General features: G+C 36.1%; 1 protein-coding gene and 1 non-coding gene across 3 annotated transcripts in view; one reads left to right on the top strand and one right to left on the bottom strand.

Moving 5' to 3' along the window:
• Nucleotides 1–1,208: 1,208 nt before the first annotated feature.
• Nucleotides 1,209–24,721, bottom strand: part of CUL4B (cullin 4B) — a 37,073-nt gene continuing 13,560 nt past the window's right edge. Inside the window, exons 5-21 of one of the 2 annotated variants that reach the window (XM_087859473.1) lie at nt 24,604–24,673; nt 23,742–23,815; nt 22,780–22,942; nt 22,551–22,640; nt 22,172–22,254; nt 20,847–20,914; nt 19,757–19,875; nt 18,959–19,151; nt 14,208–14,312; nt 13,609–13,719; nt 13,057–13,148; nt 11,856–11,963; nt 10,649–10,762; nt 9,709–9,814; nt 8,008–8,180; nt 5,985–6,137; nt 1,209–4,283 (exon numbers count right to left, since the gene is read on the bottom strand). In XM_087859473.1, the coding sequence (XP_087715599.1) occupies nt 4,188–4,283; nt 5,985–6,137; nt 8,008–8,180; nt 9,709–9,814; nt 10,649–10,762; nt 11,856–11,963; nt 13,057–13,148; nt 13,609–13,719; nt 14,208–14,312; nt 18,959–19,151; nt 19,757–19,875; nt 20,847–20,914; nt 22,172–22,254; nt 22,551–22,640; nt 22,780–22,942; nt 23,742–23,815; nt 24,604–24,673 (1,918 nt within the window). In that variant the 3' untranslated portion in view covers nt 1,209–4,187. The remainder of the gene's footprint in view (nt 4,284–5,984; nt 6,138–8,007; nt 8,181–9,708; nt 9,815–10,648; nt 10,763–11,855; nt 11,964–13,056; nt 13,149–13,608; nt 13,720–14,207; nt 14,313–18,958; nt 19,152–19,756; nt 19,876–20,846; nt 20,915–22,171; nt 22,255–22,550; nt 22,641–22,779; nt 22,943–23,741; nt 23,816–24,603; nt 24,674–24,721) is intronic. The other variant, XM_087859474.1, reaches the window with a different exon arrangement.
• On the top strand, nt 16,669–16,772 carry LOC123796550 (U6 spliceosomal RNA). The gene has a single exon (XR_006780775.1). It is a non-coding gene; the product is annotated as a U6 spliceosomal RNA (small nuclear RNA).

Genomic DNA, 24,721 nt, shown 5'->3' with positions numbered 1-24,721 from the left:
CAAAAGGGTGAATGTATTAAATGTCACTGAACTGTACAATTTAAAATGGTTAAAATGGGGATGCCTGGGTGGCTCAGTCAGTTAAACGACCGCCTTTGGCTCAGGTCATGATCCCAGGGTCCTGTGATCAAGTCCTGCATCAGGTTCCTTGTTCAGAGGGGAGCCTGCTTCTCCCTCTGCCCCTCCCCCTGCTCATACTCTCCCTCTCTCTGACAAATAAATAAAATTTTAAAAATGGTTAAAATGGAAAATTTTGTGCAATTCACAAATTTTTTTAATTAAAGAAGAGGTTTTAAAATATTTTATTACAATTAGAGGTTATGGGGCACATGAGTGGCTCCGTTGGTTAAGCACCCAACTCTTGATTTTGGCTCAGATCGTGATCTCAGGTTTGTGAAATCAAGCCCTGCGTTGGTTTCGCACTGGGTGTGGAGCCTGCTTAAGATTTTTCTCACTCCTTCTCCCTCTGTATCCCCGCTCTCTCGCAAAAAAAAAAAAAAAAAAAAAAAAAAAGAATTAAAGGTTATGAGGAAAATGTTTTTATAGCTATAGAACTATTAATTTCTAATGTGGCTCCACAGCATATTACATTCTACATCAAATAAAAAAGTTCTACACGAGGCGTCTGGGTGGCTCAGTAGGTTAAGCGTCTGCCTTCAGCTCAGGTCATGATCCAGGGTCCTGGGTTGGAGTCCTGTGTCATCATCACTGGGCTCCCTGCTCCTTCCTCTCTCTCTCTCTCAAATAAATAAATAAATAAATAAATAAATAAATAAAATCTTTAAAAAAAAAGTTCTCCAAAAGAAAGTTTACAATTCTTTTTACTGTGCTAGACATAAATTCTAGGGATTGGGGTTTTTTTGTAGTATATTTAAAAAAATTTTTAAAGTAGGCTCCACACCCAATGTGGGGCTTGAACTCGCAACCCTGAGATCAACAGCTGCATGCTCTATTGACTGAGCCAGGCAGGGAATCCTAGGGATTGTTAAATATAAAAGTATACTATGTGTTCAAAAAAAGAAATACCTATTTTATAATAGCAAGGAAAAGAACTGAACAAAATGTTATATCTGAACCAAGTGTTTCCAGGTGAACAAATCTCTTCACATTCAAATGTAAAGCAAATTTTTGTAGGAAACTTAAAAAATATTGATTAATGAAGCACTAGCAAGGACATCATATAAAGCCTAATTATGCAAATTCCCATTAGTACTGCTCTTTTCTTTTTAATGAACAGTATGTTTTGGCAATTTTATGTAGATGACAGAACAGAACATGTTTATAACACTTCCTGCCGTTCACAGCATTAAACAGAATGGTCATTAAAACAAACAAAAAAACAGCTAATGTAAAAGAAGATTTATGGATACTAAGATTAAAAAAGAAGCTTCTGAAAATCTTGAGACCCAGATGCCTAAACAGAATAAACTGCTTTCCTCAACTGTACACACATGTACAAGATCAGAATTCTCAAGAGTGTGGCTAGACAGCATGTTCAGACTGTTCAACAGACTCAGGAACTGGGTTAAAAAAAAGCTTCCTGATTCCTGATTCCTTGGTAAGGTCCTTGATGTGCATCTTACAGTGACAGTACACAGCAGAAGTCATTATTAATAGCAAAGGAAGATCAAGTGCCATTACTGAAACAAAAGCATTTCATCTTTTATTCTTTCCTCAATGTAAATCTAGTTTCACATTCACTTTATGCAACAATCCACCTTTTGAGAATTCGAATGTAACAGTGTTTACACTTGCACTTGGTTTTTCTAAAATATGACATTTAAGAATGAATACTCACCTTGAGAATTCCTGGGAATTTGACTCACCCTTTACCAATACCCTCCTCCACATTCCTATAGCATTATCACCAAACAACCACAAAAATAAAAAAGAGAAAATTTTAAAATAACAAAATTGACAGATGTAAATTCATTAAATCATTAGGAAGATTTAAAGTTCTGTTGTCTCGTAACTTTCTTAAAAATGCTTGAATTTTAAAGATCTTCTCCAGAAACTTTTTTTAAATAAAAGTTTTATTGGAGAAAAATAGAACCACCACGTACACAGGGAAAAGAGCACAAAAATTTAACTGATACAGAACAACTGAAAGTCACAATTACCCAATGTTGTTTGCAATTATTTTTCAATATCTTAAACAGCTCCCCTCCACTTGTGTGTTAATATTCTTGCCAATTTTTCAGTTGAAACAGCATCAAGTTTTCAAAAAATTAAGAGCCTCAGGGAAGGGACCAGCTTTCAAGATAACAAAAGTGACACCAAGAGTCTCCTCCTAACAGGGACCAATTCTACCTAAAAATGCCTTAAGAGTAACTACTGAGTCTTGTGGAATAGTCTATATATCTCAGAGACCATCAGGGATGAGTTAGAACACTGACAGAAATGGTCCAGTGTGGAGAGAGGACGAACAGAATTGCTGCATTTCCTTGTCAGATGAGCCCATGCAAGGAAACCAGGGAGAAGCTGAGAAAATATAGGCAATGGCTGCTCAAAAAGAATTAGGAAGGCATTCTAAATACCACATATTGTTAACAGTGTGCAAGTTGATGCAATCAGAGAGAAACAGGCAACTTTTTTATAATAGCTGGTCACAGGGCTTGAGAATTCAAGAAAACAGTCAATAGTAGACACAAGAGCCAAAAGTCTCCTCAGTTGACAGTTAGGACCTAGGTATTCTTCCTAACGGCTCCAAATAGTCAAGAAAATACACTGTTGCCAAAAGCATCAAAGCAATTCTGATTTTAAAAAATCCACACAAAATTTTCTGCTTCTCCTCCAAGATCGATTCCCTTCAAGGAAAAACAAAGAAGCAAAAAACAAAAAAACCCAACCACCAAACCCACAAAAGCCAACCAACCAACCAACCAATCCCCCACTGATGCTAAAGAGAAGGCTTTTTACTCACATCACCAATTTGAGTAACAATACTTTTGCTATTGTCTATGTATGAACAATCCTAGGACATTCCCCTGAAAAGCAGATGTCCAGTGGCTATGAGAACTCTTCAAGAAATTTTGAAAGGAATAAGATCAGAATACAGATTTTGAAATTCCCACTTAAGAGGTATATGGAGAAAATAAAGGAAGACCTTTACTTTAGGTCTTTAGGAAGTTAGGAGGATGACAGTTTTATTTAGCAAAATGGAGAGTTGGGGTGCTTCCCCAAAAAAAACTTTGGTAGAGAAAATAGGAATGCTAAATCCTAGGAAGCCTGTAACAATCTAACAATTGGTCCAAGTTGAAGACAAAACTGTCCAAACAACATTGAAGTCTATAGGAAGTTGAAAACTAGTTGATGAATTTTTGCTCTTGTAAAAATTTACAAAACACATGGGTTTTGGTCTCTTATGCAATGTTCATATTGTATTCATTTTTAATATGAAGAGTTGGGTTTTTCTCTCCTACCATGTTCTTCTAATACAGCTGATCAGCAATTTTCTATTTCAGCTATTTTTATAAGTACCTGTTAATCAGAACAGTAAACTCAGGGCTAAGCCATATACACACATCCCATGGTCATAAATAGAATGTCTTAGGATGTGTATATACAAGAGATTATGTAAGCAACTGTCCCTCTACTTGAAAACTTGTTTCCAAATAACTTTTTTTTAAAACATCCCTTTCAGTGTAACAGAACATTACGTAGTAAAATATCAATAGCTATGACAACTTATTTTTCTTTTCAAGGGAAATCACAAAACAGGTGAACAACCAAGTCCAGGGTGGTTTTTCTATTTGATAAATACATCCAGAACTCTGTACAGTAAATAAAGTTTGCATGCAGTTTAAGTATCTTTAAATGACATTTTAAGCAAATAAACCTTTTGCTTCATAATTAATGGTGTATAAGAACCCCCCCTCCTTTTTTAATAGCCATAGGACCTCTTCCCCAGTTCCAAACAGGAATCATGAAGACCAGGTACTTTCTTAAGAATTTTCTGCACATCATACTAAATAACATGCAAAGAGTTCAACAACATTCTTCTTAAAGGTTAAGTATTAACTCTTTAAATGGGCATGTTAACCACTGAAAAAGTCGACTCAACTATTTCCATTACACTGCTTCATTTGGTCATTGGTAGTATAAAAGAAGTCAAATAATATAGGATCAACAAGTTAGTTTATCCACTGGCTACCGCATATGATACCAAATACTCGGAGGCCAAGGTTTTATGCAATGTAATTGTATTGGTTTGGATTTTCTTTATCTCTTTCCATGTAATCCCGATCAATTAAGGATTCTATTCTCTTCTTAAGATCAGCAGGCTGTAAGAGAAGGCAAATTTTCAGTGCAAACCTTATAATCATTGGCTCAAGCCCATGTACCAATACCCCATTTAAAAAAAGAAGTTTTGGCTCACTGATTTAGTGTATTTAAATATCCTTATTTTTTTAAAGAGAAAAAGTATAATGAAAATAAAACCAGATTAAGAAATGTTTTTATACTATACATATACCGTCACATCTCGTCATATCATTACACAATACTTTGTTACTTTTCTACCTTAAAGAGGTCTTTTGAGAACCAGATACTCTCCGCACAAATACAAAAGACTAACTTATCATAACTTCACATGAGAAATACATTATAGTTTAGGGAAACAGAATTGCTATTTAGTTTTGCCAACAGAGTGTGAGAAGATAAGTAGACCCTAAATTTGGGCAAAAGCTAGTTCTCACAGGCAGGTTGCGTTTTTATAAATTAAGGTAAAAAAATGTACTACAGAAAACACTATTTACAAGAATGCTACAACAAATGGTCTGATAAGTGAATTACCTCCTAATATTTTAGGTTTAATGTAAGATTTACCTGTTACCTACTATAAACAATTTGGATTTTTGAATCCTACTTATGGTTGAAAAATTGAGACAGCTTCTAACTTGTTCTCACCATTGCATTCATAGCTCTTAGATGACAAAATTTCACTGTTTTGTATCTAGCCCATAAAAAGAATATAATCTTGCTGACAGAGTTTTTCAGATAGCGTAAAATGGCCACTTGATTTGAGAAGAGTAAAGAGCAAAAGTAGTTTGATGGGGTGGCCAAAAACCAACATTTATTATAATGATCCTTTAACTGCCTCAGTGACCTCTCTGGCTGGAGATGAAATAGTTGTAAGGCAGAGCATGAGGGTAAGAGTGTGGTCATGAGAAGGCAGTACTAGGTTTGGAGAAGAGAGAAAGCCTGCCTTATTAGCATTAATCACTAACAAGCACTTACAATGCCAGGCCCAGTGCTAAGTTTTGTACACAGATCATATCTCATTTACGCCTCACATTATCATCCCCATTTTACAAAACAAGGTGAAATGATTTACCTAAGCCCAAAGCTGCTGAGAACCTCAAGAGCCAAGAGTCTATCCAAACTCTACAAAGTGTTTATCATCACAAAGGTTTGAGAACCTTCTAAAAAAACCTTGGAAAACAGGCCAATAAAACACCACATTGTCTAAGCCTCTTTATTACTGGACATTTACACTGGCACATGTCCATTTAAATGACCAATTTCAGGTTGCCAGAACAATTGTTAAACTTTTCAAAAAGATGCCTGATGGTTAATTATCTGTGCAGAGTTTTTAATGGACACTTAGATAAGCTAACTAAACAGAAGATTAAAATAACCAAATCTGTCAAAATACCAAGGTATTTCAAAAAGAAAAAAAAAATAACAAAAATAACAAACCTCAGAGGAAATATTGTGAATGAACCTGAAAATTTCACACTCATTTAGCAGCTAAACTTTCAGGTTTAAGATCCCTTATGACTTTCCCCTTTGTCCCAGTTACCCACATATGCTAACAAAGGGTTTTGGGGGGGGATCATATATATGAGCATGAGAAATGAAAACTTTTGTCCCTCCAAATGGTCTTGAGGCTTTAATCTATGTTTTTAAGATTCGTGTCTGAAAATGTAATGTGTTCTCTTTTATATATTATAAGGTCAATTCAAAAACACAGAAGTACCTACCTTCACTGGAAATTTCAGCTGGTTGTACACTTCTGAAACAAGAAGATTGTGGCTAAGCGTCTTTCTCATCTTCATAATCCGAACAATTGCAGCATCAATTTGATACTGTCTGTCTTGAAATACTCTTTCTGTAGTGCTTGCTTGTTCCTCAACCTAAAAAAAAAGTTTTTAAACTTAGGAAATGTACCTGAAGTGAAACTTGCTTACACAAATTTGTACGTTTTAGGGACATGACACACTATTAACGGTTTAAATACACTGAATTATTTAAAGAAATCTTATAAATACAGATGATGACAGGAAAAAACCTACAAACAACTCTTTTCTGTCCTAATTATATTGTCCTGTACCACTGAAGTAATGCCAATATTAGTTAATAGAAAAATACCACTTAAAGTTGCCTTTTTAGAAGTAGAGAGCTGGCTGATGGAGCATTTACCATTTTCTTTTACTTTGTCCTCAAAATCTTCTAAATGTGTCACAAGGGGTTACTGCCCAGATTTCTGTAGGACATTAGCTTATCTGCAAAACAGACTGACTCTGATCTCTGACTTAAAGTATGGTACTAGCTAAGCAAACTAGAGTCAAACTTTTTAAAAATTAATTTTTATTTTATAATACATAAATCAGAAATGCAGTGTTAGCTATTATATTTGCTCAAGACTGACAGAAATTTAGGTGTTTAGGAGACAGTTTATCAATTTTAATGCTAAAGCAAAAAAAGGCCATCTTTAGCACCTAAGTTAAAAGAACAGTTTGGGCTTCTTGTAGTTAATTTCTTTCTGATACAGCATAAATGTTTTAAAAGAACACAGTACTCTTCTAAGGGATTATCACACCTTTAATGTGAATGTAAATAAGACAGGAACGTGTCTGAGATACCGACCTCTATCCCACATTAAAACTTTTCCTCATGTACTGCATTAAACTTTTGGAATTGAAACCAAATGGTTTCAGGAAATGCTGCAGTTGTTTCTTTCTGTAATAAAAGTCTCTTACAAATTCAAATGGCAAAAACAAACAAAAACTTCACTGTTAATCAAAGAAATACTAACTAAATTGGAGTTTTCACTCGGCAAGTTGGCAAAGATTTAAAAAAGAAAGTATAATCTTTAGTGCTGGTGAGGGCACCATTAAGACAGGCATTCTCACTGCTAGACAGAGTGTAAATTGGTCCAGAAGTTCTGGAACGCAATACGACATCATTTTTAAGACTCTTACAATGTTCATACTCTTTAACCCCAAAGAAGTACTTCCATGAATTTATCATAAAGGAAGTCTCAGAGAGATTAAGATTTAGGTACAAAGATGTTTCTTGCAACATGAGAGACTATGGACTATGAGAAACAAACTGAGGGCTACAGAGGGGAGGGGGGTGGGGGAATGGGATAGACCGGTGATGGGTAGTAAGGAGGGCACGTATTGTATGGTGCACTGGGTGTTATACACAACTAATGAATCATTGAGCCTTACATCGAAAACCGGGGATGTACTGTATGGTGACTAACATAATATAATAAAAAATCATTATTAATAAAAAAAAAAACAAAAAACAGGGATGTACTGTACGGTGACTAACATAATGTAATAAAAAATATTATAAAAAAAAGATGTTTCTTGCAGTTTTATTGACAATAGAAATTATGACAATAGAAATGGAAATTTATTGACTAAGAAATTAAGAATTTAACTGCCCAACAGACACTGGTTGAATAAATTATAATGGCCATGTAAAAGAACATCGTGTGGCCATCTGCCATTTTATGAAGATACTTAATGGCATGGAAAATTCTAAAACTCTAATATTAAGCAAAAAAAGCAGGATATAAAATTATCAAGCCCAACTGTGTGCATTTCCCCCAAAAAACTTCGAGATCAAGTACTGAAATATATTGAGCTAGATATAGGCACAGAAAATGTTAGTTAGTGGTTATAGTACAGGCATAAAATCTTCTTTATACATTTTTATTATGAACACGTATAATTCCAGTGCATCAGAACAAGGAGAATGCAAAAGACATACCGTTTCTTTCATCTGGATTTGATTGATCTTTATCCTGAAAAGTTTGTGTTTGAAATCATCATTACAAATGAACTTGTCACCATCTTCAATATCTTTGCCCTTTGGATTTTTTGCCAGAACTCTAGCTTTGCCACAGGCCAATGACTGCAGTGTTCTCCTTAATTCTCCATCCTCTGAAGAAGAAATAGTGGATTAGTTATTTGTTACTAGTTCATCAACACAAACCACTACATTCACCTCAATCTACTTCTACCCCATCCCTCTATTAAAACAGTTTCCTTTTTCTCCGCAAGGTCATCAATGACTTCCTCTTTGTCCTAACCAATGGCTTTTTTCTTGTGGTCCTCTAAAGGCTCCAATTATTCCATGTGGATAACTACCAAATCTTCAGAAAGGACATGTCACTTCCTTCTAATCCCACATTCAAAAGACACCTCCAGGGATGCCAGGGTGGCTCAGTCACTTAAGCATCTGCCTTTGGCTCAGGTCATGATCCCAATTCTGGAATCAAGTCCTGCATCAGGCTCCCTGCTCAGCAGTGAGCCTGCTTCTCCCTCTGCCTGCTGCTCACCCTGCTTGTGCTCTCTCTGACAAATAAATAAATAAATAAATAAATTAATTAAATAAAATCTTAAAAAAAGTCTTACAAAACATACCTCCACCTGTTTTACTATCATTAACTCCAATATGTCCAAAGTTTAATTCATATCTTCCCCATAAAACTGTGTCCTCTTTCCAATTGTTAGCCCTGAAACTACCAATCCACTCTGGTGAGAAACCCTGGAATCATCTTTTTTTTTTTTTTTTGACAGAGATAAAGACAGCCAGCGAGAGAGGGAACACAAGCAGGGGGAGTGGGAGAGGAAGAAGCAGGCTCATAGCAGAGGAGCCTGATGTGGGGCTCGATCCCAGAACGCCGGGATCACGCCCTGAGCTGAAGGCAGATGCTTAACCGCTGTGCCACCCAGGCGCCCCTGGAATCATCTTTTAACTGTTCCTTCCCCTTCATCCTTCATGTACCTAGTAGTTATTTCCTTAGAGATAGAGGCCTCTTCATCATTCTCACTGGCCTCATTCTAAACTAAGTCCCTTATCACTTTATGCCTGAATTACCCCCACTAGCTTCTGGACTGGCATCTCTTCAACCTCCAAGCTGCCCTACCGTCTATTGATTCCAAGTAAGTTGTCCAAATAAGCCACTTCTAGTATGTCGCATACTTGAAACCCTACAAAGGTTTAATTTGCTAGATTTGCAATGCTTTCCATGATCAGGCTCTATTCATCTTACCTATCTAGCTTTGTATCTCACTATTTGATGCTGCAGTTAATACTTCGGGACTCCTGCCCACACTGTGCTCATTCCTAGCGCTAGGCCTTGTCTCACACTATCTCCCCTGGCAGCTTATGCCATCTCCCTAACTAAAATGTGAAGCCCCACCTCAAATATCACCTGCTTCATGAATGATTTCCCAATTATGCCAGCCCACAGACATCTCCTGCTTCACTGAACTCCTAACACATTCCTAGTCAGCACCACATATTGGTACTTACTGGTTGTGAAATTCCCCCTTTCCCCATGATTATATGAGTGCTGAGGAGAGGGAGTATTCCTTTGTATCCCCCCCAAAGCTCTTAACCTAGTAGAATGAACACAGTAGACACTGAATAATGCTTGCTAATTGACTGATTAATAATACAAACCTATTCCGGTAGCCTGCTTGATCTCCTCCAAACTGAACTCCTCTCCCTCATTAAACATTAGCAGCACCAGGGTTTGGAAAAGAGAGACCTGGAGTTCTTTTTTACCCTGTTGAAGAAACAGCAGGTTAGCCATCATTTTTTAAAAAAATACATGAAAATTAATCAAATAACTAATCTTTAATAGGAAAAACATTTTTTCAATTAGTAGATTCAGAAACATGGATTAACATTATCCAGAAAAGCCAGTATGTTCAGTGTAGGGTTTACGTGTGATCCTACCTAAAACAGGAAGGAGGACTGGGTGACCTTTCCACAGGTCTTTTTTTAAAGCCTTATAATTAAAACAGAACAACAGAATAATGAAAATTAATAACTCAGCCTCATGTGTCATTATAGATTATTTTTCAGAAGCAGCAAGAAATCACTATTTCAAATGCATTTTCAACTTGTTGGATTCAAATTAGTCATGAAAAGCTGCAGGGATTTTTGGAAATTAGATATGGGAACTGTTCTCCTTTACGCCCACTCTATTCTCTAGCTCCCAGCAACAAGAAGTTTCCTGTCAAGCAGCAGCAACAAGAATTCTGCATCCACAGGTGGCAGAAAAATGGTTATTGGTTTTTGGTCTTGCAGCAGGGCCAATTCAGCCATGAAGAAGACCATATTCTTATAATACACACAAAGCTGTGATAAGCAATCAGTCTGTCATGTATTTAGGATAAACTTGTAAAACAGCTTAAACCTTCAAGTTAAGAGGAATGACCTGTTGGTGAGCACAGCATAATATAGACAGAGGTTGAATCACTATGTTGTACACATGAAATTAAGGTAACATCGTATGTCAACTTTACTCAAATAAAAAAAATTTTCTAAGGAAAAAAAAGATGACCTCAACATCAAAGATGAAGATGAAAACTAAGTTTGGGGAACATCTACTTACCTCTTTAAATTCTGCCTTTAGCACACAGTGTCCTAGGGTTGACTGCCACTGAAGTTTCCTGCCACTATGTTTGCCTAGGTAAAATGTCTTGAAAATCTCCTGAAGTTTTACCATCTACAATAAATAAAATACAGCTTTATTTAAGCTCTGTATCCAGTATCACTTTCACCATTTTTTTAAAGATTTTATTTATTTATTTGACAGAGAGAGAGAGGCAGCCAGTGAGAGAGGGAACACAAGCAGGGGGAGTGGGAGAGGAAGAAGCAGGCTCCCAGCAGAGAAGCCCGATGTGGGACTCGATCCCAGGACTCTGGGACCACGCCCTGGGCCGAAGGCAGATGCTTAACGACCGAGCCACTCAGGCGCCCCACTTTCACCATTCTTTATATTTACCTCATGTGTAATAATTTCTGGAAGTTTTTAGTATCAGTTTTTATACCCAGTAGTTCCACTGATCTCTCTGATATAAGGTAATGGTCTCCCCACTACCAAAGCTAATGGCATTTATCAGTTTTTATACTCTGATCTCTCTGCAACATCTAAACGTCCCCTCTTTTGAAATATTCACCTCCAGGAGCTTTTTGTGCCTCCAAACCATACCGGTTCCTTTATCTCACTATTGCTTCTTTGTTGGTTTCCTTCACAGGTCCCTTTTCCTACCATCTGCCAAATGTGAACCTTTTCCAAAGTTCTGTCTCAGCCCTTTTCTTCCTATTTCTATATTTTTCCTCCTAATGAGGGAGATCTCTACCCCCTTGGCTTCCATGATCATCTCCATGAAGAATTCTCAATATCTATCTCTAGCCTTAACCCCCTTTCTAAGCTTCAGTCCTGAGTTTAAGACATTTCCCCAAAAGTTAGGATGGATTTACTCAAGCCCACTCACTCAGCAATCCAACCCCCAGGTGATACACAAGCAAAAATTTCTGACAGCTGGGCAGAATGATGGGTACAATCTGGAGAACTAAAAGAAGAGTCAGAGAAACTGGCCCTGAACTCAGAAACCTGACATTGTTAACTATGCTCTAATGATATATATACAAGAGTCATATAAAAAGAAGAGCAAAATATTAGAACAGTTGGCATTTGGTGTTGGTGTGCTTACTGACACAAACTTTTAGAAAGTATTTATTTTTCAAAGACAAGCAAGATAGAAGCTTTATGTATTTCTATGCTTATAACTCAAGTCCTGAACAGCAACTCTTACCTCTGGTGGTAAATGGACTTCCATAGGCACATACGTTGGCCAATAACCCATTGTCAGGATGTTCACAGTTAATTCAATATTCCCAGGTACATTCTGGTTCTGCATATACTACAGTAAGATCAACACACACACTAAGATCTTAAAAACGAAAGCGCATACATTTCATGTCATAGTAACGACCCATTCAAGAAGTTCCCCTTTACAAAATTACATGCAAACATTGACCATCTTTAAAATAAAAGGCAACTGTTATAAAAGGACTATAAATGAAGCCTATATTAAATGTACTAGATAATATTTTATTACAATGGCACACAAGGATCATGTGACCTTGTTAGAGGCATTATTGACTTAAATAATTTCTCACTTATGGCTGGGCTGTTATAGGTAGAATCTCATTCTCCATTCTTTTCCCCCTACCACCTGCAGTCCCCATCTTTGGAGATGCCTATGTGGCTTGGGACACCTTGTAGCAACCCCCATTCCTCGCCCCACCAGCCAGCCCAAGTCTCCAGGTTTTCACTTGCTCCACTGCCTGTCTGCAGGGGGTGACCTGAAGTGGGGAAGGAATAAGAAGGGGAAAGAGCAAAGCAGATAAACCCTATTCTGTCACTACTATAGGACCATGATTCTACTGATCTTTCTCTTGTGTTGTCCATTCTCAGTTCCCACTACAGCAATATAGTGGTAAAGAAGTCATTACTAAAACCCTGAGAGGAAAATCTAATTTGCTATCGCTATTACCTATGCTCTTAAATATTTCAAAACCACCTTCTACCAACATCTGCAAAACTGTGGATCTAGCTTTTCATTCACAATGTCCCCAAAGGCCTTATACAACCATTCTATCACCTCTCCTCTCTCCCCACTGCCAGCTTTGAACATACAAATCACCAACAGCAATTAGATGCTAGTGACAGCCCTGGTCTCAAGATCTAGCTACAGTTTTTCTTGTCGTGACTTCAGTCAATGCATTTTATTTGGTTTTTTGTTACCTTGGATCTATATTGGGAATAAATTCTGACGTAGGTCAAATATATTTTGTTGGTGATTTTTTTCCTCTAATGTGAATATCATCTAAGCTCCTATGATGTATTTACAACAAATATAGGTTTCTATTTATCCTCTTCAGTGCATATCACAGCAAGAAGATAACTAAATATACTTAAGTTTGAGAAATTAAGTTAAGAGTTTAACTCACTTTTACCTGTTTGAACTGAATCATGATGTCTTTAGAAAGTTCCATGTCTTTAAACATTCCTTCAAGTTTGCTGGTGAAAGCAGCTCCACATTCTATCAAAGATGTTTACACATTTATGATATTTTAAAGTGGTGAAAACAAAGAATTGAAAATTGAAAACATGAAATATAAAACTTACTTTAGCATGAAATATGATCTGTAACTATTCACAAGAATGAAAAAATCCTTACCCCAAAGTGTATGCCCCACTAATTCAGAGTCAAACTCTTTAATCCTGTAGTAACCTTATCTACTATTTAGGCATAAGATAAATGGAAAATATTTATACAACTAATAAAAACAAAAACAATGTTTTATTTTTTAAAAAACTGCAACAGCTCTGGATATATACAGATATGTACAATAGGTTAGAAACCTCATGAGCTTACTCAATTTACATTTTCATTATATGAACAATGATTAATGAAAGAGGCAATTTAAGAGTAAAAATTAAGCTAGCATTTTCCCTCAGAAATCAAAGGAGAAAAGGAATAGAAAGAATGACAATCATACCATGTTTAAGTTTGGACAGCATTGATTTTTCAGCATCTACAGATGCACTCTTCCCAACTAACAGGCGCTTGGCTAAATCTTTCTTATAGAAGGCCTCAAAAACATCCTTACCTATGTTAAATAATAAAATACAATTCATAAGAGTCCAATAAAAAGTTCTGACAAAATTGCTCCAAAGTGCTTAATAAATCACACCATTATTCCAAGTTATTTAAACGTATACATTTTATCCATGTTCGTTAAATGCAACAGACATTAGAGGTAGATATTTAGGCTGGATATTTCAAAAGTTCTTTGTTGTAAAGAATTAAGACTGCATTAACTTTTCTTTAAAAAAAACTTTAGTCAACTGGCAGTTTTAGCATCAATAGAAATTAAAACAAGCAGCAAAAATAAGACTCTTAATAAGTGGAAAAGACAAAGCACAAGGCAATTAAGTAACATTCCTCAAGAACCCTAATGAATTAAATGCAACAAACACAATACAAATTTAAATAAATAACTCCCAAATAAATAGTCCCTCCTGGTTGATTATACTTGATAGTTTCTCTGCTGAGTACTCTGTTTTAAAAGAAAAATTCTGAAACAAAAACACTTACCATAGATAAACCTAAATATGATCATAATTTTATCCAACATTTTTTCAAGTTCTTCATCTGTAGCTTCTTTGTTGCCTGCGCGAAGCTTCGAATCTACATACTTAGCTAAAATGGGGGGAAAGTTCATTGTTTAGTGATCATATTTAGTGATCATAGATATCCATAAGATGCTAGGCACTATATATACCGAAACAGGAGTATGATACACTGAGTTTTTCAATGTTTCAGAGGTATACATGCATTTTTTTAAAGTCTCCAAAGTCAAGGTCAGTAAGTGACTTATTCAATGTCACAGAGCTAATAAATACCAGAGCCTGAACTCAAACCCAAGCCTTCTGGCTCCCGATCTAATGTACTTTCCACTTCCACTATCCTGATGCTTATTAAAATGGGGTAGCGGTATCCTGGGGGAGGCAGTGTATACAGAAGCATGCTGGAGTCAACAAAGCCACTGAAGATGGGAAGGAGGTCCAAGACGGCAGCATAGGAAGAGCCTGAACTCACCTCCTCCCATGAACACACTCCCAGCTACAGTTACACAGAGCATTTCCTTTTGAGAAACTTCTGAAAACTAGATGAACTATTCTCCACAACAGAGGATAAAAGGATCACACCAAGATGGGTGGGAGAGGCAGAGCCAACGCAGGTATAGCCACACACAACAGGGAAAGATTTCACCAGACAGGTGCTTCTCTTGGAGGAGTAAGGGGTTGGTGCCTTACTTCAGGCACCCTGGCCCTAGTGATCTGTACCACAGAGATGAGCCCCCTAAACATGTGACTTAAAAAAACCAACAGAACTGATTTCCGGGGATCCCAAAGTGCTGTAGGAAAGAGAGATTCCCTCTTGGGGGACTCTCTTGTGGCCTGGCTCACCCCAAGACCCAGTGAAAAAAACAGCAGTTTGAAAAGCACCTAGACCGTATGTGAAAAATACATCTGCTGATGTGGGGGCATATCAGTCGGAGGGGCGAGATACAGCTAATATGCTCCCTAGAGACCAACGTGCTGGCAGACACCATCATTGCACTTTCCACATATCCTGCGAGCACAGATAGGGGGCTTGGATGTGGTAACTGAATTCAACAATACACTGAAAGGATCATATACCATGATCAAGTGGGATTTATTTCGGGGATGAAAGGATGATTCAACACCCACAAATCAATCAACATGATACATCACAGTAACAAAATGAAAGATAAAAATCATATGATCATCAACAGACATAGAAAAAGCATTTGACAAAATTCAACATCCATTTATGATAAAAACTCCCAACAAAGTGGGTATAGCAGGAACATACTTCAACAAAATAAAGGCCATATATGACATACCCACAGCTAATATCATACTCAACAGTGAAAAGCTGAAAGATTCGGAACAAGACAAGGATACCCACTATTACCACTCTTATTCAACATTGTACTGGAAGTCTAGTCACAGCAATTAGGCAAGGAAAAGAAATAAAAGGCATACAAAGTGGAAAGGAAGAAGTAAAACTGTCACTATTTGTACATGACATGACACTAGACATAGAAAACCCTAAAGACTCCACCGGGAACTATTAGAATAAATGAATTCAGTAAAGTTGCAGAATACAAAATATACAAAAGTCTGTTGTGTTTCTATATACTAATAATGAACTATCACAAAGAGAACTCAAGGAAACAATCCCATTTACCACTGCATCAAAAAGAATAAAATACCGGGGCACCTGGGTGGCACAGTTGGTTAAGCAGCTGACTCTTGGTTCTGCTCAGGTCGTGATCTCAAGGTCACAAGATGGAACTCCATGTCGGGCTCTGTGTTCAACGTGGAGTCTGCTTGAGACTCTCTCTCCCTCTCCCTCTGCCCCTCCCCCTTGCTCTCTCTCTCAAATAAATAAATCTTTTGAAAAATAAACAATAAAAAACCTAAAAGTAAACTTTTTAAAAAAGATTTTATCTATTTATTTGAGAGAGAGACAGAGCACAAGCAGGGGGAGGGGGAGAGGGAGAGAGAGAAGCAGACTTCTCACTGAGCAGGGACCCCGACACAGGGCTCGATCCCAGGACCCATGAGATCATGACCTGAGCCAAAGGCAGCCACTTAACCGACTGAGCCACCCAGGTACCCCCCTAAAAATAAATTTAACCAAGGAGGTGAAAGACCTGTACAGGGAAAACTACCAGATACTGATGAAAGAAACTGAAGATACAAAAACAAATGGAAAAATACATCGTTTTCATGGATTAGAAGAATTACTATTGTTAATATGTCCATACTACCTAAAGTAACCTACAGATTCAAAGCAATCCCTATCAAAATTCCAAGGCATTTTCCACAAAACTGTAACAAGTAATTTAAAAATATGTATGGAACCACAGAAGATCTCAAATAGCTAATCTTGAAAAAGAAGAACAAAGACAGAGGTATCATGCTCCCAGATTTTAAACTATACTACAAAACCAAAGTAATCAATGCTCACTTCAGCAGCACATATAACTAAAATTGGGAGGATACAGAGATTAGCATGGCCCCTTGCAAGGATGACATGCGAATTCATGAAGCGTTCCATATTTAGAAAACCAAACAAATAAAAAAAAACCCCTATAGTAGTAATCAAAACAGTATGGTATTAATGTATAAAGAGACATACATATCAATGGAACAGAATAGAGAGTCCAGAAATAAACCCATGCTTATATGGTCAATTAATCTATACCAAAGGAGGCAAGAATATACAATGGGAAAAAAGACAGTCTCTCCAATAAATGGTATTGGGAAAACTGGACAGCCACATGCAAAAGAATGAAACTAGACCATGATCTTACACCATACAGAAAAATGAACTCAAAATGGATTAGAGACTTGACTGTCTTTTTAATGGATGGATGAAGGCCTGAAACCGTAAAACTCCTAGAAGAAAAAACATCAGCTGTAGGCTCCTGGACACAGACCTTAGCAATGTTTTTTTTCTGAATCTGACTCCAAATGCAAGGGAAACAAAAGCAAAAATAACTAAAAAGCTTCTGCACAGAGAAGGAAACCCATCAATAAAATGAAAAGGCAACCTTTTTGGGAAAAGACGGAATGAAGATATTTGCAAGTCATATATCCAATAAGGGGTTAATACCCCAAATAAAGAACCCACACAACTCAGTAACAAAAAAATCCAATTAAAAAATTGGCAAAGGATCTGAATGTCTTTCTCCAAAGACATACAGATGGCCAACAAGCACATGAAAAGATGCTCAATATCACTAATCAACAGGGAAATGCAAATCAGAATCATAATGGTATATCACCTCACATCTGTCAGAATAGCTAGTATCAATAAGACAAAAAAATCTGTTGAAGATGTGGAGGAAAGGAAATCCTCGTGCACTGTTGGTGGGTAGCAAATTGGTATAGCCACCATGGAAAACATTATGGAGGTTCCTCAAAAAATTAATAGAGCTACCATATGATCCAGCAATTCCACTACAAAGATAATACAAACATTAATTCAAAAACATATGCACCCCTATGTTCACTTCAGCATTATTTACAATATCCAAGACAGGGAAACAACCTAAGTGTTCATCAATGGATGAATGGATAAGGAAGGGTGTGTGTGGGTGTGTTAATGGAATATTACTCAGTCATAAAAAGAATGAAATCTTGCCTTTTGTGAGAACATGGATCTTAAGGGTTTTATGCTAAGTGAAAAGAAGACAGAGAAATAAGACAAATACCATGTGATTTCACTTATATGTGGAATCTAAAAAACAAAACAAAACAAAATTCAGACTCAAATACAGAGAACAGATTGGTGATTGCCAGAGGGAAGGGGGTTGGGGTGCCAAAATGGGTGAAGGGGATAAAGAAGTACAAATTCAGTTATAAAATAAGTCACGGGGATATAATGTACAGCATAGGGAATACAGTCCATAAATATTGTAGTAACTTTGTAAGGGGACAGATGGCTTACTGTGGTGACCATTTCACAATGTATACAAACACTGAATCACTACGTTGTACATCTGCAACTCATGTAATATTGTATGTCAATTATATCTCAGAAAAAAAGAGCCACTGAAAGACCTGGCACATCCTCTGGGGTGTCCATTTTACACTGATGTTATTAAGCAATCTTAAATACTACTTAATATAAAAAAAACCAGATACATCACAGAGTAAAAGGCAAAATTTGCCAAAAAATTAAAGGGTAAGTAGCAGACCAACGAAATTTCATCCTTCTGGCAGAAGACGCTAGACCTTTATCACAGGGTACCTCTCCTTCTGACATTAAAGGGTAGTTTGGTAGGGAAATCTGAGAAACACTGCTGTATACCACAGCCTTACACTAAATGGGCCCAGATTATTAAGCTTATTTTTGTCCTGGACATTTTTCCTTTCTCTCTAGCAACTGTAATTTCTTGCTACCCTCTCTTGTAGCACTAAGGGTGGGCCTCTAGACGTAGCACCCTGCCCCACCTCTAAACTGCTATAGGCTTAGAAAACAGATATCCAGCTTAGTATAAATAGGAGTAAATAGGGTTCAATGTACTATCTTACAAAGAAAGAATGTTATGTTTGACATGTGAACTTGAGATGTTCTTTACCTTGAAGGACTTATTCCTTATATCTGGTTCTTAGAAACTACCACCTGAGCAACCCCACATAAATGTGTTAATAAACTACACAACCTCGTCAAAATCAAATTGACTGAAATTCTATGAATAAAAGAACATTAAATAGCCAGAAAAAAAAAGACTGGAAAAATACCTATAAGCTCAGCAGGTTTGTTTGGTCTTTTGTTAATGAACGTTTCAAATGCTTCTTTCATGGCATTGATAAATTTTTCATTTTTCAGAAAGCAAATATCAATTATATGGTCAACCTTATCTTTAAAATCCAGCAATTCTTGAACCATGGTTTTATCTTTTTCAGGATTAATTACAATAGTGCTGCCAAATGCCTAAAAAACAAAAATGACAACATTTTAAAATTGAATTATCTCTGAAGAAAACAATTCCCAAATCATATATTAAGTAGGTACACATATTTTTAAATTTCAAAATATTAAAATAAAATAAAGCTGTTTTCAAAGTCAGGAAAAAAAATAAAGTGATAAAACATCCAGACTGATAACCATTCATCTATAATCGCAAAATAAGGGATGATCCACTGGGTATACAGTATCATAATGGGGTATTATTATAAGCCTCTAGGCTCTTGTCCCTACTTTTAAAGAAGTCAGTTTTCAATTTTTTTTTAAACGGCAATCTGGCTTCACTGTAAAAGTGAAGAAAGGAAAGAAATTTTGGGCCCCCAAAAAGTCCTCTTTTCCCCCCCACATTCACTATTCTAAATATTGGTGCTAGAAATCCCATCAGATGTCAAGAAGATAACTTTTACTGCTGATCTGTTACATAGCTATCATTCTCAGGTTGACTGGCCTCAAAACTCCTATTACTTAAAAAAAAACTGAGTCTAACAAGTAAGAAATGCTTGCTGATGTGTACTCTGAGTGTATAGATTATAAGACATAAGAGAAAAAAACCACAAGTTAATTGTTAATACCTTAATGTATTCAATCCACTGTTGTAAGAGAACCTGAACTCCACCTCGAACTCTACTGAAGAGCTGATACAGGAGAGATAAGTCTTGAATTCGGTTTTCATCAAGGAGGCTATTTAAACCTGAAATTTCAAACATTTTGGCATTAAAAACAGTGAACAAAAATGCCAGACATTTTAATGAAAATTCAGTTAAATTATTATTGTGATACTGGTCTAAACTATTACTAATCTATGAATTTTAATATAAAGATTTGTTTTCTATTAAATCCAAATAGATAAATTTCCTTTCCAAATGAAAACTAAATATAGGGAGCTTTAGTTTATATAAATATAAAAACAATTCTGTAACGGTTTGTGCCATTTAGCATGGTAGATCAGATGTATAAACCAATTTGTAAAAACTGATTTACTTAAATACACATTATAAATAACTCACTCATATGTGCAGTAGCCATATTACATCTGGCACTAATTAGTATACATAACTGTATCTCAGAGTATTGGATATGGTCTGTAGTATTTCAAAAACCATGCATTAATAGGCCAAATTTGAATAAGATTTTAATATATTTGATTTTCAGAATGAACTAATAATGTAACTGCATTAAAGTTCTAAAATATATCCATTTTATATAAAAGAAAAGATGGCTGGAGAGAATGGTAAGGCTTTTGCCTATTTCTGGCACTGTCAAAGTAAAATTCAGGGTTTACCCTTAAGATCACTTGGGATTAGTAGAAGTGCTTGGTTTTATATGCTATGAACAAATACACTTTAGTGTAAAAAGAAATTCTTTTCCCTACCATAATCTTACAAATTAAGTCAAGAATTCCCACATTCCCACTGTTTTTTTTGGTTTTTTTTACTGGTGTTAGTGGACCCCTCTCATTCTCAGTTCCTATACCTTTAAGTTAAGCCAAGAAGCACCTCCTCAAAGTTTACCATGATAAATAGGGAAAAAGGGTTATGTCCATCCTCAGAAAAGCAGCCACAAAGTATCAAACTTCTTAAGAGGGTAATCTTTAAGAATTTTTTTTTTACTTATTTGCCGCTACCATTTTAAAAGTGATCTCTTTATAAATTGGTCAATTACCTTTCTGAAGAATTGCTGTTAAGTGTTCACCTAGAAGCTGTTTTTCTACAGTAGCAATTAATGACTTCCTACAAGGAAAAAAGGTTTAGAATTACTGACATTTGACTTTGCTGAAACTTTAAAGCCTTTGGCAGGGGTGGGGAGGGGCAAATAGCTTGCTGGTGCTTTTTTTTTTTTTTTTTTTTTTTTTTTTTTTTTTTTAAAGAGAGAGAGCAACGGGACGCCTGGGTGGCTCAGTCAGTTAGGTGTCTGACTCTTGATTTCAGCTCAGGTCATGAGGTCCGGCTTGTGGAATTGAGCCCACATCAGGCTCCACACTCAGAGGGCAGTATGCTTGGGATTTGCTCTCTCCCTCTCTCCCAGCTCTCTCTCTCTAAAACGGGTAAGTAAATCTTTAAAAAAAAAAAAAAAGAGAGAGAGATAGGGGGGAGAGGGAGAGAAAGAATCCCAAGCAGGCTCCACGCCCAGCACCTGAGCCCGACTCAGGGTTCCATCTCACAACTCTGAGATCATATATGACCTGAGCCAAAATCAAGAGTTGGGACGCTTAACTGACTGAGCAACCCAAGCACCCCTCAAATAGCTTGTTTTATGTTAATTTCAATATTCCTATCCTATGTTTAAATGTATTGGTGCTCAGAGTTACTCTACTTACACCATAAGAAAGAAAAGCGCATTATTTCAGAATTTGATTTACATCACTAAATAAATATTTCCATGGTCTTGCTGTGGCTGGCTTTTTCCAAGTTTTTCTGCTTTTATTAGGAAGGCAGTTATCTATGCTGCTTACAGGAACTCCTTGGTTGGTAATATTTAGGAAAGCACAGAAACGGTTTCTCCTCCTAACATCTACTGAATTTTAATCAGCCTTAAGATTTCAAAGATCACATCAGCTTCTAACACTATTTTTACTTATTTGCCGCTACCATTTTAAAAGTGATCTCTTTATAAATTGGTCAATTACCTTTCTGAAGAATTTTTTTTTTTCATTTTTTTTTTTTTTTTTACAAAGTAAGCTCTACACCCAGTGTGGGTCTTGAACTCATGACCCTGAGATCAAGAGTCACATGCTCTAATAAATGAACCAGCCAGGCACCCCTCTAATAATAAATATTATTTTTAAATTACTTAAACACATACACATACACATATTAGATTTATTAAATCTAATTAACTGGGGAAAATGAAGTTACATCAAGAAAACAATTGTTAAAAATCTCAAATCACACCTGAAAATAGGTACTAATGGGTTTGGGGACACAAAGTGCCTTAAGTGATTCAACACTACTGGTTAAAGTCTATTAGGCTGAGCATATAATACTTACTGGGTGGTCTGATCTAAGTAAGTAATAAGTCTGTCTGCTTCTTCTTCTAGACGTTTGTTAACATGATGAAGATATTCAGGAACCTAAAAGACAGTTTTTTATATTATTGTTTTCCTCCCCATAAACCATTCAGAAAATGTAAAGTCCAAAAGATCCCGGGAGCAGCCCTGTCAAATGTGACAGGGTTGAATTTTATGTAAAATTATAGGTAGTTTATGATCCAGAATTCTGGCCTTTAAGAAGAGAGAAAAGAAAGAGCACCTAAGTGAGAAAAAAGCATCACAATGTTGGGAAGATAAATGCAAAGGGCAGTTTATGTTCTAGAATGTAAGGTCTATTGTGAGACACGGTGGATTTATTAATCATGATTTTTAAATACCTCTCTTTCCTGCATTAATTTTTGGCCTTCAGCTGCATAGAGCCGGTTAGTTTCTTCCAAAAATCGTTGTTCAAAAGAATCCTGATAAATCTGGGAGGAGGGATCAAAATAAAGGAGTTCATTTATTCAATAAATATTTATTAAATGTCCTCTACGTGAACAGCACTGAATTTGGTTTTTAAACATCAAACTAGGAATAGCAATCAGCTCTTAAGTGAAGTTAACTTACTTGCAAATCAGAGAGCATGCTTAAAAGGCTTCGGAGTAAACTTCTATCAATTGCTTCACCATTCCTTTCCCTCTCAATCAAGAGAAGAATGCCATCAATTGTCTTATTCTGGACTTTCTGATCACTTATAATATGAGCCCTAAATAACTCCAGTCCCATGTCCCTAAAATAAAAAAATATATAGAATCAAAATTAAATGACAACAATACCAGTTCTAGAGAGGCCTGCTTAACTTCTCACCACATGTTAATTAGGGTCCAGATTTGAAGCCGCAATTGTAAAAAGATAAAATCCACACATTTAATTTTACACAATATTATTAGAGTTAAAGCATACAGGAAACTCATTTAGTCTTTAATGAGAACTGAAGCTAAATTCCTGTCTTCCTCCATAACTAAGTTTTGTTGTATTATTTCCTCTGGTGGATTTCTTCCTTGGTCAAATCAAGAGACAAAATTAGTTCAAAGACAAAATGGCTTTCACTATACTGGTAATGAAGGCTTAATTGGTCATTTGTCATCTGGCTTCAGTACTCAAAAATCAGTAAACTCTCCGGTAATTACTGTAGGTAGATGCTAGGCACAAGGTGGGGAAAGAGCTCATTATACTATTCTATTTTCGTGTATACGTGGAATTTTCCATAGCAATGTTAACAGATAATGAGCAAACTCTTGATAAACAACAAAATAACGCACACTCCTAGACAGTCCAGAGCAAACTTTAATCCCCTTGGCTAACAAAAAAACTTCTTCATTAAGTTATATGCTCAGGGAATGTTAGTTATCTCCAGTATTAGAACAGGCAAAACATAATTAAGAAGGTAAAACTGCTATAAATACAAGTCTAGAAGCCAAATTTGAGTTTTTAGGAGAATATTCACAGTATCACTTAGAGACTCTCTTTCCATTAGTGTAACTAAGATTTGACTATGATTTCTAACAATTTTTTTCTGGCATCCTTACCAAATGGAGGGTAGCATTGAATTCTGTAGAACATAAGTTCTATCCAGAAACAGAAAAATACTCCTGATCATGATCTGCCAACAAAAAAGAAATAGATTTTTAGATTTTGTTAAGCTGAAACATTTGCTCTTGATAAAATAATAAAATTGCAGGGTTTACTTTTATATATACTAGACTACTACATACAGATAAAGAAATCTACCTGAGAATACGCCCATACCATTTTTATTAAACTATTCTATTGTCTTAATCCTCGCTGTAGTTTCTAGAAAACGGACACTTAAAATGGTCCTATGACTTCTCTGCAACTTGAGATGTAACTGAAAATAAAAACAGGGAATTAAGGGGACATACATACAATTCCTCCTCAGTAACAGAGCTCATTCAGAGTGAAACTGACCTAAATTGTACATGTGTGGTTCTGGGTAGGAGGATTTTAAGATTTTTAGTTTGCAGAATATAAATTATAAAATAAATACCAGATTAGGGAGAAAGGAAAAGGTGATCTGAATGAACTAAAATGCAGGACCATCAGGCACCTTCACAGGCAATCAAGCAGGTGGGTGGGACATCCATCAAGACTAACAGACAAAAATGTAACTTTTTTTAAAATGAGATACTTTTTGGTTAAGTGTAACAAAACTAAAAATGATCCTGAGGTGCAAGTCATTCTAAAATGGTGGTTTCCCTATAACTTGCAGTTTTAAAATAGAAAACCAAAATTAGCATTCAATTCAGAGTAAGAGCAGATATCGAGGCAATCCCCCCCCACTGCAAAGCTTTTAAAACTAACATCCACGTATTTGAAGAAATTCATTTAACTACAATATTTAGCTGAAACATAATAATTTCTCCAGCTTACCATTTGTCTGCAATGATTTTGCCAGCATCTATCAATTTTCTTTAGAAAAAGAACACTATCCAATGAATCCATGAAATATGTCAAGGATATTTTTAAGTGCTTAGTACAAGTAACATAA

This window comes from Ursus americanus, chromosome X (genome assembly GCF_024610735.1).
Source record: "Ursus americanus isolate L20-20 chromosome X, mUrsAme1.1.p, whole genome shotgun sequence".
Lineage (NCBI taxonomy): Eukaryota > Metazoa > Chordata > Mammalia > Carnivora > Ursidae > Ursus > Ursus americanus.
The sequence above is the reverse complement of the archived record's forward strand: the minus strand, read 5'-3'. Positions and strand labels throughout refer to the sequence as shown.